The sequence below is a fragment of the Mastomys coucha genome, unplaced genomic scaffold (genome assembly GCF_008632895.1).
Source record: "Mastomys coucha isolate ucsf_1 unplaced genomic scaffold, UCSF_Mcou_1 pScaffold17, whole genome shotgun sequence".
Taxonomy (NCBI): Eukaryota; Metazoa; Chordata; class Mammalia; order Rodentia; family Muridae; genus Mastomys; species Mastomys coucha.
Genome location: NW_022196899.1, coordinates 20,974,520 through 20,991,055, shown reverse-complemented (window position 1 = coordinate 20,991,055; position 16,536 = coordinate 20,974,520). Strand labels below are relative to the sequence as shown.

The following is a 16,536-nucleotide window of genomic DNA, read 5'->3' as shown; positions in this document are numbered from 1 at the left end:
AAGGGTTAGATTTTAGGAGCTTTTATGGTGCTGGAGTATGGAGTAGTATGCCTAGTTTATGTGAGGCCCTCAGTTTGATCCTTACTACCACCAGAAAGTCAAAAGAAATGGAAAGAAAATGCCCGGCAGGCTCCAGAAGCCTTCTTCACAGGGAGCCCTTCTGCAGCGTTCAGGCTTTACCGCATCTCCCCGAGGTAACCACTGGGTAATGAGAAACGCGGGCCAGAGGGAGAAGCATTTACACCTGTAAGTGCTCAGAGCCATGTGGGCCTCACCTATGGTAGGTGGAGAAAGCTGCAGAAGTGACAGAGGATCTCCTCTCCTGCTGGGGCTCTTGATCTTCTGGGTACCAAATTGAACTCACAGGAAGCTGCAGAGGTAATGTTTCATCTTTGATCAGTCAGTACTGCTCTCCCAGAGAAGCTTCTTTAATGGACTGATTCTCTGCAGGCAGGGATTTACTTAGATGATGGTGGTGGCGGTGGTGGTGGCCTTGATGTTATTCCCCATACAGTGTCTGCTTCTCCCTGACCCTTTTATATTCTTGTTTTATTTTATTTTACTTTATTTTTGTTTTGTTTTGTTTTGCTTTTTGGAGACAGCATCCCTCGCTGGCCTGGGATTTGCCAAGTCTGCTCATCTGGCTGGCTGACCAGCAGGCACCAGGCATCCATTTGTTTCCGTCTCACTAGAGTAGGGCTTACAAGCACACACCATCACACCTAGAGTATTTCATTGATTTGAGTTCTGAGGATCCTACTCAGGCAGTTGTGCTTACAAGGCGAGCACCTTACTAGCTAAGCCACCATCCTCCTGAGGCTTAATGTTTTTATTTTTCTTTATTAATTTATTTTTGAGAAGCCATCTCACAATTGTAGCTCCAGCCAGCCTGGAGCTTGCTCTAGAGACCCAAACTCAACAGCACTTTGCCTCCTTTTGATGATATTCTTTATTTGAGGCATAGGTCAGGAGCTTGCCTCCAGGCCTAGTCTCGGCTTCCTTCTGTCCCGTTTCTCTCCTCATGAGGAAGAAGCAGTCAGATTGACAGTTATGAAGGAAGAGCTTGCAGCCTGCCCCTTGGACGGAGCATTTATTTCTAGAGTGCTGCATTCAGCCTTCTGCTGAGTTGCATTTTGAGTCTTACTTTCGGTATCTTCTGTGTCTAGCGAGAGTTGCTAACCTGCCTCACGCTTGTCTCCAACTTCTTCACTCAGATGGCCTTTGCAGTTGGAGCAGGTCGGATGAAGCCATGTAGGCTGAGGTTTGAAGCATTCCTGCTTCCTGCTCGGACAGCTTGGTTCTGTCCGCGTCTCTGGGAAGGGAAAATCTGTGATTAAGGTCCTTCTCTCCCTCTTAGAAGAGAGTGCAGCGTGAACTGGTTTAATACTTACTTTGAAAAGCGAGAAATGGCCAGTGAATGAACAGAAGACGATGAGCCTGAGAGGCTGCCCAGGAGTAAATCTACTCCGACAGTTTGCTGAGTGGATATAGCGTCTAAAGGGGTCTCTTAGCTGGAATGCTGGGGGGCGGGGGTGAGGGCAGTGGTGGGAAGAGTGAGGTGAGGCACGGTTCAGAAGGTTTGATGCTCCTCACCTGTCAGGATGTGACTCACAGTTCTCCAGGCTGTGTGATGCAAGGCCTGGTGCAGTGCCTCATTCACGACTGTTGTTAGGACAGGCCACGGGGCTGGCTGCGTCAAAGCTTTATTTTTATCTCTGCCATTGACAGTGACAGTGGCACAGTGGTCAGTCTCTCTCAGTAAAATAAAATGCCTTCTCCTAAAAATACCCAATGGCAAGTTCAATACAGTCTGTTCCAGCTGCGACTTCTGCTTTTGTGAGAAGAGAGATTGCTATTCGGAGCCTCGAGCTCTGCCTCCTTTCTAAGGTAGCTTGGTAGATTACAATCTGGTTGCCATAGCAACTCAGCAGCTGTGAAAATTACAGGAACGAAACATTCGAAGAGAGGTGTGCTGGTACGACGCTTAAAAGCCATTTATCTATCATCTCTCTTCCTGAAGAAGTGAGGGAGAAGAGATTAGGTACTGAACTCTTAAGCTGGGGGTCGTTTGGGGGAGGACTGCACACACAGACTTGACAAACAGACTTCAGAAGAGGTGGGAGCTTCCAGATCATTCTTTGAATTGTGTCCTGATCCATCCGTGGTTACAGGAAATTGTTCCAAGCCGTGCGGTAGAGTGTGACATCAGTTCAGAAATCCTTTTTCTTGCCTGCGACTTTCCACGATATTGCTGGGTGGTGTTTTCAGAGCCAGTGCTCATGGTTGTGTGGGGACAGTATATGAATTTGGGGTTGTCAAAGAAAAGTAAGCTTTACTCCACAGGAGGAAACTCGTGCCTGATACTATAAATCTGACCAGGAATGCTCAGTTGACAGCCTTCCCAGGGGAGAACCAACTTCTGTATTTTGCAGAGTGGACATAGTATCCAAATGCCCTCTAAGTTTTTAATCTTTCTTGATTAGTGTTCAGACCCCATCAGAGGAGTTTTTATGTGCAGCGAAGGCCGTTAGCGAACTCACAACTGTTTGGGATGTAGAACGTAAGTCTCTGTGGAGGGCTCAACTATAAGTGGCACATCTGCCACACCCCTTCCCCCAGGGCCTGGGGACCATCATAGAAGAGGGGATGGTAAGATTCTAAGAGCCAGAGGACATGGAGGTCTGGACTGAAGCAGTGTATTCCATGCTCAGGGCAGCTGTGGGTGTTTGCACAATGACAAGCCAGTCAACATTCCATCCCAGAAAGAAGAGAGGCACACTGTGCCCTCCCTCTAGTCGAGGAACTAGCGATTGCTGGTGGCAGAGAGGGCATGGAGACTCAGTCTTCTCTAAGTGTGTGATCTCTGGTAGGATGACCATGCTCGGGCGTGTGGATGGTCCCACACCCATGGGCAGCACAAAGTAGACTCAGTGGATTATTGGGGCGGGGGAATGAAGTGGACAGTGGAGGGAACCGAATGTGATCAGATGTACACATTGTATACATGTATAGAAGTTTCAAAAATAAAAGTATTGCATTTTTTTCAAAAGAAAATGATACTTTTATTTTTTAAGTCTAGCATCACTGTGATAGAATCAAAGCCATCTGCTTTATGTTTAAACCACTAAGAACTTGAGCTTATAATGCGTGCTTGTAGAACTAGGGCAGGGGAGAAAGTCAGTGGACTCTGTCCAGATCGTCTTTGACAACCCTCACTTCACATACTCTCTTCTCCCACACAGTTGTCAATGGTGGTCGAAAGAGTACGATCTGTCAGTGTTAGGGAAAGTCCCAGACAGGGAAAAGGACTCCCAAATGGGAAGCTCTTTGCTTTTCCCCGGGACATGGGTACCTGTATCGAAGCCATGGGCATGTCTGTCTTATCATGCTGGTCATTGTTGTAGCGCGTAGTATTCATGGCTGAATAAAGACTGGTGATGGGTGACCCTTCTTCTCCAGCAGCTTTACATGGATTGCATCTTGTGGTACTATGAAAGTTCACCAGCAGCGGGGAAGCTTTGGGATCCGTACCATCTTGATTCCTCTGTGTCCTGTGACCAAAGTTTATGGTGTTTTCAGCAACAGGCTCTTACCCTTTGAGTTCTGGTGGGCAAGCCAGGGTAATGGCAGCAGCTTGTATTGTTCTAGCGGATCTGACCAACAACTCCAGGGGAGATAACCCACATAACCCACACCTGACGCTGAAGGTTATTGGTCAAGCTATGCTTCTGGGGCAAACATTATGTCCTGTGTACGGTAACTCCATTTAAACTCTTTTACATATATGAAAATAAACTTAGGAAGCTTATAAAGTACTAGATTTCCGTGTGGCTTTACCATCCTTAACTTGTCTTTCCTCCCATCCCCTTTCCCATTTACTACTTCTTCCCTCCACCTTCCTGTCACTTACATTTTGTTGTCCCGCCTCCCTCAGGCTCACATCCTCCCTTCATTGAAGTGCTGTTTCATGGGGTGTAGTGTAATAGAGCTGAGATGTATGTTTATATAAAAACAACGCTTTTGTGTTAAAGGGATGACTAAGTCCTCCGGCTGCAGAAAGCAGTGGAGAAGCTTTAATCACACTGGAGGTCTAGAGGGATTTCCTTTTGAGTTCTTAAAATGGCACACCACTGTCACATCGCTGACAACAGGGAGTGGGGAAGCCTGGGAGATTAGCAACACAGTTACTGTGGAGAAAAGCAAATTGTCTTGAAATAATTTATCCTTCAAAATAAGATGAAGCATCTGGGTGAGGCTTAGACTGCTTTCCTCTGAATGATCCTAGTGATTTTCCAGTTAACATATTTCCTAATTGAAAGAAATCCATGCCTCACCAGTATCTCCTGTTGTGAATTACTATTTGAACAGAATATATGGAAGCTAAAGATTTATATTATAAATGACATGACTTTGATCTGAATAGAGTTACAAAGCACATAAAGAAGTTGATATTTAAATTGCATCTCAGAGGATCCTTTACGTTTTTAGTTTTTTTAAATTTATGTTTACGTGTGTGATCCTGAAGGAGTATATTGTGTCACATATGTCCATGGAGGCCAGAAAAGGGTGTTGGAACTGGAGTTTGCAGGTGGTTGTGAGTCACCATGTAGGTGTTGGAAACAACTTGGGTCCTCCTCAAGAGTAGTAAGCTCTTTTAAACACTGAAGACCCTCCTACACTGAAGACCCTCTACTGTCTCTGCAGTCTCTAATCTTACAAGATTTTAATTCTTGAGCTAAAAGAATTTTGAGAGATGGTTTTCCTGCCATTAATAAAAGTACTGTCAGGCACGGGCTTAGCCAGCCAGATCTTATCCTATTACCATCTCACTTAAAGAAGAACGCAACCACGGAGACATGTATTAATGTAATTAATTCATTGCAGCTGGAAGTGGTAGAAAGCAAAAATAGCTGCTAGCTGTTCATGGAAGGAGTACTGTGTCGGGGGTGGGGGGGAGAGAGCTCAAGGAAGAAGGGACAGTCTGCCTGCTTGCTGTGTCAGGCCTCCTGCAAGAACTGATGGGAAGGACAGCAGCATCCTGTCAGTGTCACAGCCAGGGGTGACAGTCTGTAGGTCAGAGCTGGAGTTGGCCCTGCTGATACTCAGCCACAGTTACACCGTTAGTTTTAAATCTGATTTTGGCCCCTTTTGTTATCCTTCGATTAGAACTAAATCTGTGAAGCTGTTGAAGGGGTCGAGCTGCACCCCAGCTGCCTCCCACCCTGTGTTCTGGAAGCTATCTCAGCGTTTCATGTGTGTGTGTGTGTGTGTGTGTGTGTGTGTGTGTGTGAAAACACTAAAACATTTGAGTGTTTGCTGGGGTTCGTTTATTTTGTGCCATTTATTATACTTTAAGGTTTGCCTGCACATGTTCTTTTCCAACCTTTCTAACTTTATAGTCTTGTTTTTTACCCTATCCTGTCTCCAGTAGCAGCAGGTCAAATGGTCATGTACTGTGCAGCTTTCCTCTGTAGGGAAAGGCTTTGTGTGTTGTTTTTCTAATTTAAGTTTTGTAACTGCCAGCGCCTACATGTATGAATGAGTTTTCTGGAATGGGGTCAGGGTCCTGAATAATTTTGGGCTACCGGAACTGCGGGAAGGGTTCATAAAAATTAGACTAGCACATGGTATGTTATCAGTCTGCCATCATTCATTGAATTCTCTTTGTTACAAGCAAACAGGTAGACTAGGTAAAACAAAACCCCTCCCCCAAGTTCATCAGCAACGTGGCCCAACCAGCAGCTTTTTCTTCAGTCTCTAGAGGCAGGACTTCCAGTGAAACTGGAACTTGGAGAGAGGCGTGGCAATTAGCAGGAGGTGGGCAGAGAGGTGTGGTTATCTGTGGTAAGTCGGGGTCTGATAGAATCAGCCCTTAGCTGTAGGAGGGTCACAAAGTTTGTGTCTAACTAAACTTCATGGAAGAAAAGAAAATTGTGCTTTCCAAGGGAAAAGTGCAGTATAATTGCATTTTAGAGTTACATAATATAAGCAATATGGATGGTACACGAGGCCTATTCCTACGTTTTGAGTGGGGTTAAGACTTACACCCTAAATTTTGTGCTGATACAAGATTTGGTGTCAGGTGCTTCCTGCCCAGTACAGCGCCTGGGAGTGGAAATCAGGCAGAATTGCCTAGGGCACTGACTTAACTGGACTCTCTGTTCTCACAGGTCATTCTTGTCCAAGTTAACCCAGGTGAGACCTTTACAATCAGAGCCGAGGATGGGACACTTCAGTGCATCCAAGGTAAGGACATTTTCTGATAAACAGACCTTCTCACTAGAGGGTTTCTTAAACTTAAATTGTAATGGAAGTAAGTTTTCTCATGTGTCTACTTATGATTTTCTAGAAGCAAATATATCTCCTTTTTATTTTTCTGTCCTGTGGTCTCAAGTATATATAACGGTTCTCTTCACCTGATAGTCAGAGTAGCATTATATATTAGATACCTGCTAGTTATCCCTTATCGGGTGGCTTAAGACAACACACGCATCACCTCATTTTCTCTGGACCAGGGAGTGGCTTAGTTGTGCACTGAGCTCTGGGACTCAGAAAGCTACAAGGCAGAGCCCCTTCGCCCTAGTCCTCTCACAGAGCTGGGCGTACACTCAGACACCCTCAGATGGTTGGTGGTGACGTTTACATCTGGGAGGTTTCTAGCGGAATGTTACCCTTGCTTGCCTGTTACAAGTGGCCTCTCTGCACACGGGTAGTAGCTGCCTTCATTGCAGTGACCAGCTTCAGGGTGAGAGGGAGTCAGAGATGTGTCCCTCCCCCAACTGCAGAGAGGTGTCAAGGTCATGAAAACAGGGGGCAGCTGCCAACCACTGTTTACCCCATGGCCCCTGATGTTTCTTGCCTTTTCCACATGTAAAATGCTCCTCTCAGGGCCTCCAAAAGGCTTTACCCTAGGACTGTCCATAGAGCATGGAATCCTTTTCCTAAACAAGCTCCATGTCTGAGTGAGACTCAGCGGATGCTTCCGTAAAGCACCACGGCTTAGCCATCCCCTGGCTCCTGCAGGCATGGAAAGGCACTCCTTCCAGTCAGTCAGTCTGGAGAGATCTGTCTCAGCCATGCCCAGCCATGTGGAGATAGATGGATGTGGAATGCTGGCATCAGAGCTGTATCTGGTCTGCAAGCAGTGCCCTGATGGAAGGTGTAGCATGACCCCTTTTCATGATGGCTCTTATAGTGCTTGGGATGGTGAGACAAAGAAAAGACGGTGATGAAGTCTTATTAGAGGTCGGTATTAGCTACCGATCAGATGGGAATTGAATCAGAAGACGTATTTATAAAACTAGACTTGTTTACCAATACATATCAGGTGAGAGAAAATGCATGCCCGTTTCACTTTACTATAATGGGCTTTGTACAAACAGTGGCCTTTTCTATTTCCTTGTTGAGAAAGCAGCAGACTGCTCTGTCATTCATGACTTACTTGGATCTGTATGAACAATATTTACAACTTAGAAATGAGCATATGTTAAAGATTTAAGCCTAATGAATTTTAATTGGAGTTAGACTGGGATAATTTAATGTTTTTATAAATGATTTTTTTTTTTTTTGCTGACTATAATTCTCTAGCCATTGCTGTTGGAATTATTTTCAGTATTATAGACGTAGTCTTCATTGACAAAAAGTAGGATGAAACTCCAGGTCAAGAAAGAGAGAGAGACACACACATGGAAGAAGTGTGGAGTATAGAATCTTGTCTCTTGCCTACAGTCTCATCATGAATGGACCTCGTCTTGGACCTAGTCTTAGTTAGAAACCTTGAAGTCAGTCTCTTCTCGACATGACACTAGAGGGTCTAGATGAAGACTCGCTGAGCTTTTCAGTTCAGGATCCCTGCAGGGAGGTGGAACCAGGAAGGTCAGCAGTTCAGGTCATCCCCAGCTACATAGTGAGTAGGATTGTAGGCCAGCCTGGGCTACAGTGAAATTCTATCTCCAACACCAAAGCGCTTGAGTCTCTGGCTGTGGTGCCGCTAGAGCCCAGGAAGCTCCAGGTACTGTGTGCATCCACCTCACAACCGAGAAGGTGAGATGGAGTCTCAGAGAGAGAGCAGACTGCTGTCTAGATGAGCCTAGACCCTTGTAGTTTATGTCTGAGGACCGTGTGTGTGAACACGAATGTGTCTGAGCAGTGTTTGTGCACATCCATGTCCATTACATATTCGTGGAGTTGACTTTAAAGTGTCTGAGAACATGTCAGTAGCTGGTGCACTCCAACAGCAGTGTCGCAAGTGTGTTGCTCTGCTCACAAGGGGACCTTTGTGTTTACCCATGGTGATTCTGGGAGGTAAATGACACTAACACCCTCCAGTGATGTAAAATTGCCTCCGACTAACGCAGAAGGATGAAGTTTTCTGTATCTTTGGCCGCCCCAGCCTTCCTGTTCTTTGTTCTTTTCTGGAGCCCTAGACTCTACAGTTATCTTTATTTGGGGCTTGGTGGTCCTTGGCCCAGTTAATTGCAATGATACCATACAGAATGAGAGAGACAGGGGCCAGGAACCATAATGCTGTGCTAGGGTTTTGGAGAGGGCAGGCCAGCTGGGTGACCCTAGAAATGTGGGAGGCTAGTTGCTGGCAGGTAGAACGATAAGCTTTACCTTGGGTCTGTAGCTAAGGAGTGCTCAGGCGCCCCCTCCCCCCCAGCATGAAATTCAACAGCCTTCAGCAGAGTGCCCCTGGGATCTGTTGATCACGTGTTGAGTACAGTCCTATAGGATGTGAGGACCTGCTGTCCATTGTGACTTCTGGCACAGGGTGTTGTGGCTTCCTTCCATTAACTGTGATTTCATCCCTGTTGCTGTATCATTTATTCCCTTCTTGGGCTGTATTGTGCATGTTCTCCTTTAGTGAATGTGACAGACACATGAGCAAGCTGAGGTATATGGCGATTGCTTCATATCCCGAAAGCTGGCGAGTCCGATTGCATAGCAGACTGACTTCTTTATCAACATGCCCTGTGGTTTTCTGTCATGCACGTTCCAAGAGTTATCCAGGTGCAGAAGGACTTGGGTCGGGACGGCAACAGGAGGACTCGGGGCTGCAATGAAGCACACAGGCACAGCTGCTTTGCTAGTGGGGCAGTGACGAACCTGCTGATACAGGACAGCCGCTAATGAGAAGCAGAAATACTGGTTTAGAATTTAAAATCTTTTTGCTCAGCATCACGGTTAGACTTAGCTTACAAGTTGGGACTTAATTCTCATTATTGGGAAAGGAAGGTACAGTGGTGAAGTACTGGGACCAAGAGGGACAGTTTCCCCTTCACACGTGTGTGTATGTGTGTGTGTGTGTACACGCGCGTGCATGCATGCGTGAATATTTGTGTGCTTGCATGTTCACGTGGGTGCTTGTGGATACCTGTGGCTGTGTGTGACTGTGTGTGCAGAAAGAGATGATGGGACAAGCTTGGGTAGCATTCTGTAGGGCTTTTCCTGGTGCTTGCCTAGGCGAGGGTATCTTTCCATGGCCCTGGGATCTCCAGTCTCCCCCCTCCCATGCCCTGAGCACTGGAATTCCATGTGCATGCAGCCTACCTTGCCTCGCTTCTCAGTGTGGGTTCTGGGACTGAGCGTGCGCTTTGCCTCGTTTTTCCACTCCCTTTTCAGTGTGGGGTCTGGGACTGAGCATGCGCTTTGCCTCGTTTTTCCACTCTTTTCAGTGTGGGGTCTGGGACTGAGCATGCGCCTTGTCTCGCTTCTCAGTGTGGGTTCTGGGAATGAGCATGCGCTCTGCCTCGTTTTTCCACTCCCTTTTCAGTGTGGGGTCTGGGACTGAGCATGCGCCACCGTGCTTGGCTAGTGAGGACAGGTTAGAGTTGCGTGCTGGCCCTTTCTGGAAACTCTGAAATCATCCTGAGGTCAGCCTCTTGTTTACACTTTAGCTGATTGGCCACATAACTTTCTCTGGACATCATTGTGGCATAACTGAAAAAAGAAACTCCGTATGACGTCATTAAACAGCAGCCTGGAATGGAGCACAGATTAATGTTGAAGAATATGGTTGCTTTAGGGAAAAAAAAAAGATTTTGTTTTTATGAGAATGTCCTTGGTGATAATGAAGGAAGAAAAATACAGGAAACATACAACACGCTGTGAAAGCAGATTCAATTCTGATGGAATATTTCTCAATACTTTCCGTGAAATATGAATCATAAGTGTTGGAGGGGGCCACCAAAGGGCACAGCATTCTGTTCCTTGGAGACTGTACTGTACCCGTTACACCAGAGACCAAAGCGTTTTTCTTCTTTGGCCAGACAAGATTGTATATCAATCGTCAGGGGAAAGGGTCTTGGTAATCAATATGAATTCTGGCCTTCGCCTCCAGGGAGGGATTAATAGAGGGCAGTATGGATCTCGTTATTTTCGTGTCCCTGTCTGAGCTGAGGTGCTGGCAGGGTGGCCTTCCTTCCTGTCCACACATGCCATCTCTTTATCTGGGCCATTTCTCTGCTCTCTGCAGAATCCTCCTGCCAAAACAAACACTCCACTTCCTGGAAGGCCTTAGGTCTGTCTGTTCCTCGAGCCAGCCTTCTGGACCGCTGCCAGTCCGTGCACCTCGACTTTGCTCTGGGCTAGCGAGGAGCAGGTAGAGGGAGCACAGCCGAGGCTGGCTATGGAAGCAGAGCTCTTCCTAGCCCTTAGAGTAGACTAGGAAGTCAGCAGCGACAGGAAGCAGCTCTCTTCCACCCTGCCCAACGGTGCAGCGTGATTACTGGGTGGACTCAGGCTAGTTTGTGTTATGCCAAGTGTGAGTCCTTAAAGTTTTACTATTTTATTGAGAGTTTAATTACCTTGAGTTAACATGCTTTCCACGCTCTCAGAAACCTCCCCGGAACTTTAAATCACACTGATCCTCAAAGCCAATGGGTTGTTTTAGAGACACACTTGGTCACTTCTTCCTCTTCCTGGCTTGCTCCTGTGCACATTCATTCTCTTCTCTCCTGCTCCCTCCTCTCTTGCCCCTCGCCTCTCCCCAACCACTGTGGGATTGAGGCTTGACCCTAGTGTTTTACACAAGTATTCTACCATTGACCAACATTCCCAGTAAAGCATCTTTAAGTTTTGAAGGACTATCATAATGACCCTCTGTTCATGATGAATTTTTCACGTTTTTAAGGCCTAAAAAAATCAGGCGATTATCCTGACAGTTTGAGCAAAACCAGATTGAATTGCTTAGAAAGCATCCTTATTTCACTAAAGGTGCTCCATTGCTAATGATTCTGTCCAGAATAATTTTAATCTCTTCTCTCAATGACATTCTTCTGCTAACTTTGTGTTAAGTGGCTCAAGACCTTAAAATGACAGCGGCTGGTGGAAGGAGGCATGAGAAGTAACCGTAGAATCACATGGAGTTACTGAAGCTTTGAATCCCTCACAGTGTGTAACTCTCCTTCCCTCTCGTTCTCTCTTCCCAAGCCCTCCCTCACTCTGCTGCATTCTCCTACAGCAGAGTGTGGATAAGGTGTCCCTGATAGACAATGCGCTTGCTCCACGGCTCTGTGACTGACACCACTGAGCAGGGTTCACGTTGGCTTCCCTCATTTGTCCCCCTCCCCCAGCTCATGGTTCAGCATGCAGAACCTACTGTTTCTTCAAAAGTGTTTGTTCTTTCAGAGAATTTGTTAGGTGACACAGTGCCTGCCATCTCTTGTCAACTTCATGGCAGGTTCCAGGGAACTAAGGTTGCCTCTTGCTGTGAACAGCCTGGGTTTCACAGTCTGAGGGAGACTATAATTTCAACTTCTTCTCTGAAAACTGGGCGTTAACAAGAAATTGTTCTCTGACAAACTTAAAACCTGGGAAAGAGACCCCCCTACCCCTCGTGCTTCAGAAGCAAACTTTGCCTGGGCCCAGAAACCAAATTTGGATGGGAAAAAAAATTAGGTGGTTTGACAGTGAAGTTAATGAAGTCTGAATTGACTTGGTATTTTTCTCCTATCTCGTGCTGAGTATGGAATCGACTGTTTGATGGTTTCCATTATTTGTGAACTCTCCATTATTAGAAACGATTCTTTCTATCCAGGCTTAGGATTTGGGGACTCTTTCCTCTACACAAGAAGTTGCTTTGGGACTTTGTAAGAGATTTCTTATCAGCTGAAGTGATTCTGTGATTTGAAAATCTTAGCAATGAAACAGGTTCGCCCCATGCCTTGACATCCTTTTGAATGACCCAGAGCTGTTGTGAGAATTTCATTCTGCCAGGAAGACTCTAAGCCAAAAGGAACCTAGCTTTTCAAGAATCTGGATTATGCTGGGTCTCAGACACTACCTCGTGTGAGCTAGGTAGATACTCTACCACTCCGCTGTACCGTCACAGCTCACGGGATTAAATGGTAGCTTCCCAGCCAACGGTTTTGTCTGCATGTGTTTGCTTTCCTAGTTCCTTTTGAACTTCTCCCTTCTTAGATTTGTATGTTCTCATGAAATAGAGAAGAAGGACTTAAGTGTTGAAGCACACCAAATCCCTGAGATGGTCCATAGCTTGTATTTTACACTTGATGTGGCCTTTTCTCCAAACATGGACTGAACGCTGCATCTGTCCCCCGTGTGCTGGCCTGATTGAGCTCCCCTGCAGAGCATACTGCTTACTGCCTTGCAGCTGAAAATTCTCTAGCCGAGTCTTCTCACATGGCAGGTAGACACTGAGACATAGAGCCTCTAGTCTAGTCCAGTGTAGAGATTGGAGACCAGCATCTTCTCACATGGCCGGTAGACACGGAGGCACAGAGCCTCTAGTCCAGTGTAGAGATTGGGAGATAGGAGAGGCATGGTTGTTATGCACATTGCCTTAGTCCCGTGGAGGCTCCGTGGCTCTGACAGGGCTGGGGTCTGTCAGTGTCTGATACCTTCCCAGCAGATGCTCAGTCCCCTTCTGGGAGAGATACCCAGTATGTATTGTTTTAGCCTGGGGCCAGCGACTGTAATTTTCTGATAGGATTGCCGAAGAATTCCTTGTAAATGGTATTATCACGATTATTGACAGATCATCAACATCATCTAGTCATGTAAACACTGTTAATTGTATTCTTAGAGTAGCTATGTGACTCCCTGTTGGGAGTGACTTGCTGTCCAACTGTGTGGAAATCAGTCGAAGTTCCAGCCTCCCGTTCACCACTTATTTACAGTAGGCTTGCTAATCACGGCACTTGTTGAACCCTTTCAGCTTGAGCTTCATGGGAACGGCACAGAGCACAGCTATAGGCTCGCATGGAGCACAAAGAGCTCACTGTTGTCCTTAGTCAAAGTAAGTCTCCTTGCAGCCCAAGTCTTAGGTGTTGCTTTTTTTTTTTTTTTTTGGACATAGCTGTTGAGTCTCACACAAAGCCTGGGTAGGCATCTGCACACAGGCTTTTAGAACACCCTGTGCTCAGGTACCATGTGTCTGTCTCATCAGATCTTCATGTGTCTGTCTCATCACATCCTCCTGGGTGAGGCTTCCCATGCCTGGCTCTACCCCAGAACTCATTCTCCTCTTGGATATCTCACCGTCCTATTTCCTGCCTAAGCCACAGGTCATCAGATTTATTATTGGCAGATGCCACACCCATGTAGACATAAGATACTCTCTCGATGGAAACCTTTGTATGGGGGCCTGGAGAGATGGCGGCTCAGCAGTTAAGGGTCCTTGCTGCGTTTCTAGCACCCGTGTCAGGTGGTCCACCATTTATAACCCTGGCTTCTGGGAATCTGACATGCTCATCCTATCCCTAACCCTAACCCTACATTTCTGCATGTGCATGTGTGTGTCTAAGTGCACGAAGTTAAAAATAAAAAGAGATATTAACAGGAAGTCTCTGTTACAGGCTGTACAGTGTGTCAGTTCACACTCTGCCCTCTGTCTCCATTCTCTAGAACTAGGATATTGTCTATCCTGAGGAGTGCTGTGTGACTAAAGGAGATGCTGCATAGAAAGCACTAAGAACTTCTGAGTGACGGGGGGATGGCTCAGTGGGCAGTGCGTGCTGTACAAACAAGAATATTGAAGTACAGATTCATAGCACCCATGGAGATGCTAGGCCTTTTGGTATGCGCCTGTTATCCCAGTGCCCTGGTGATGGAGACAGGTGCTCCTTGGAGCTTGCTGGCTGACTCAGACACTGTCTCTAAAACTTGAGGTAAAGAGTGACAGAGCAAATGGCCAGTGTCAACCTCTGACTTCCTCAAGTTGCATGGCATACATCTGCATACCTCATGTGCATACCTCCTCTGTGCATATACATGAGAAAGAAAAGAGAAGAAGAACAGCTTCTCCGTCATAGTGAAATAGGAAAGGATAGACTCCAGGTCACGGGCAGATGGTGGACAAGCCTTCCTCTGTATTCCCTCTGGCCCTCTATCACTACCGGAAACAAACGTGTGCTACCATGAGGTTTTCATAAACGTTTTAACACTTTAGTTCCAACACTTTAAAATGATATGCTTAAACGTTATGCAGCAGGAGCACATCACACCTTCTGAACCCTGGCTTTCCATGCTTGTTACTCAGTGATTAATATGTCACCTGTGAAAGCGGCACTACTGTTTGCAGATCTTTAAATGTCACAGATCCTCCATGGCAGGCAACTCAAAAGAGCAAACAGGGCCGCATTGCCCAGCTGTCTCTCACATTTCACTTCACGGCTTGTAGTGTTTTAGTTTTTGCTTAATCATTTTAAATATAAACTACTTAACTCCTATATGTATGGGTTGAAATACAGAAGCCAGGCTCACCGGCACATGCACATGCTTGTAACCTCAGCAGTGAGAGACCAACATTCTTGCCTTTATGGGGAGGCGTCCCCCCCACCCCCGTGTGGCTGGCAGGCATTCGCTTGTGCCCCCCCGCCCCCCACACAGAGAAATAAAAATGAGAGTAAGTCTTTTTTTTTTTTAAAGATTATTTATTATTATTATAAATGAGTACACTGTAGCTGTCTTCAGACACACCAGAAGAGGGTGTCAGATTTCATTATGGGTGGTTGTGAGCCACCATGTGGTTGCTGGGATTTGCTCTTACCTGCTGAGCCATCTCACCAGCCCGAGAATAAATCTTAAGATATAGTGAAGAGCTAATGAGAAAACACAATGTGGACCTCTGGCCTCCACATGCACACACATGCCTGTGTGCTTGCATGTACCTGTACGTACAGAAACATATACACATGCGTATACTACTCTTACATCCACCAGATTTCTTAAGGTTCATGGAATTGTCTTCCTTCTGTGTGCCTGAGTTTTTCCTGGGTCCTGGTTGGCTGTCCTGAACTGAGGTTTGAAGCAGGCAGGATTCCGGATTGGAAGGGTCGGTGGTGCTGTCTCTTTAGTTTGTTCTTTGTTCACTCTGGGGATTTGCTTTCTCCTCTGCCTCAGTTCCCACTTAATGAGAATAAATAGGATTAGAAAAGACATTCTAGTGATATTTTAAAGCCCAGTATTTGGAGCTTTCTGTGTTAGGAAATTTATACAGATGTGCAACCCATTCCGAATGCTGTAAGAAGCGAGCATGTACCTCAGTCAGCTGCTCACATTGCAGGAAACCCCCAGAGGGGAGACTCAGGGGGAGGTCTGACACGGAAAATCACCTAAAGAGACAGGAAAGGCTTCAAACATAAAAGTAGGGGAAAGGAAGTGAGTCACATTTCAGAAGGGACAGGACCTGCATCCCAGAGCAGTGGCTGAAGGGACAGGACCTGCATCCCAGAGCACTGGCTGAAGGGACAGGACCTGCATCCCAGAGTGCTGGCTGAAGGGACAGGACCTGCACCCCAGAGCACTGGCTGAAGGAGACAGGACCTGCATCCCACAGTGCTGGCTGAAGGGACAGGACCTGCATCCCAGAGCAGTGGCTGAAGGAGAGGGGAGAGCCTGTGAGGGTTGCATCAATGGGAGGGGGCTCCATGGTAACATGGATTTTAGGCTGTAGACAGAGGGCCTTTGTAGGAATTCAGAACTCTGAGCCTACAACTGTTTCAGGCTCCAGTTGTTTATTCCCAGAGCAGATGTCTACAATAGTCAAAGCTCCAGGTAGTGTTCCCAGACACAGGTGAGTGAAAGGTGGGTGCTGCGGGAAGTGTGTGTGGAGCGGGGAGTGGGGGTGGGGAGGCAGGGGGAGGAGCAGGGGTGTTCTGTGGCTCTTTTCTGAGCTGCGTTTATGGATCATTCTCGACTTCTTCTTGTACCTGCCATGCTGGTATCTGCAATTAACATTCTTCAGAGTCACAGAAAATGCCAACCTGCAGCTCAGACATAACTCAAGAACAACAGGTACATTCTACCCGCTTCTTGGCGCTCCCCAGAGCAGTGAGAAAGCAAGTAATAAAGCAGAGGACAGACTGGGAGGGAAATTAGAGTCTTCAGAATTTGAGCCAGAGTGCTGAAAAGCAACTCTGGAAATGGTATCACGGAGGCAGAAGGAGTGGTTCAGCCGGAAAGCGAAGCAGCCAGCCCGTTTCCCTTCATTGGTACCAACCTTGCTAACTGTGGACCTCCCTTCATTGGTACCAATGTTGCTAACTGTGGACCTTCCAGCCTTTTTTTTTT

General features: G+C 46.6%; 1 protein-coding gene across 3 annotated transcripts in view; it reads left to right on the top strand.

Moving 5' to 3' along the window:
* Positions 1 to 16,536, top strand: part of Fndc3b (fibronectin type III domain containing 3B) — a 312,865-nt gene that overhangs the window by 94,842 nt on the left and 201,487 nt on the right. For all 3 annotated transcript variants that reach the window (XM_031376473.1, XM_031376475.1, XM_031376474.1), the window contains exon 3: positions 6,171 to 6,246. In XM_031376473.1, coding sequence (XP_031232333.1) covers positions 6,171 to 6,246 — 76 coding nt within the window. The remainder of the gene's footprint in view (positions 1 to 6,170; positions 6,247 to 16,536) is intronic.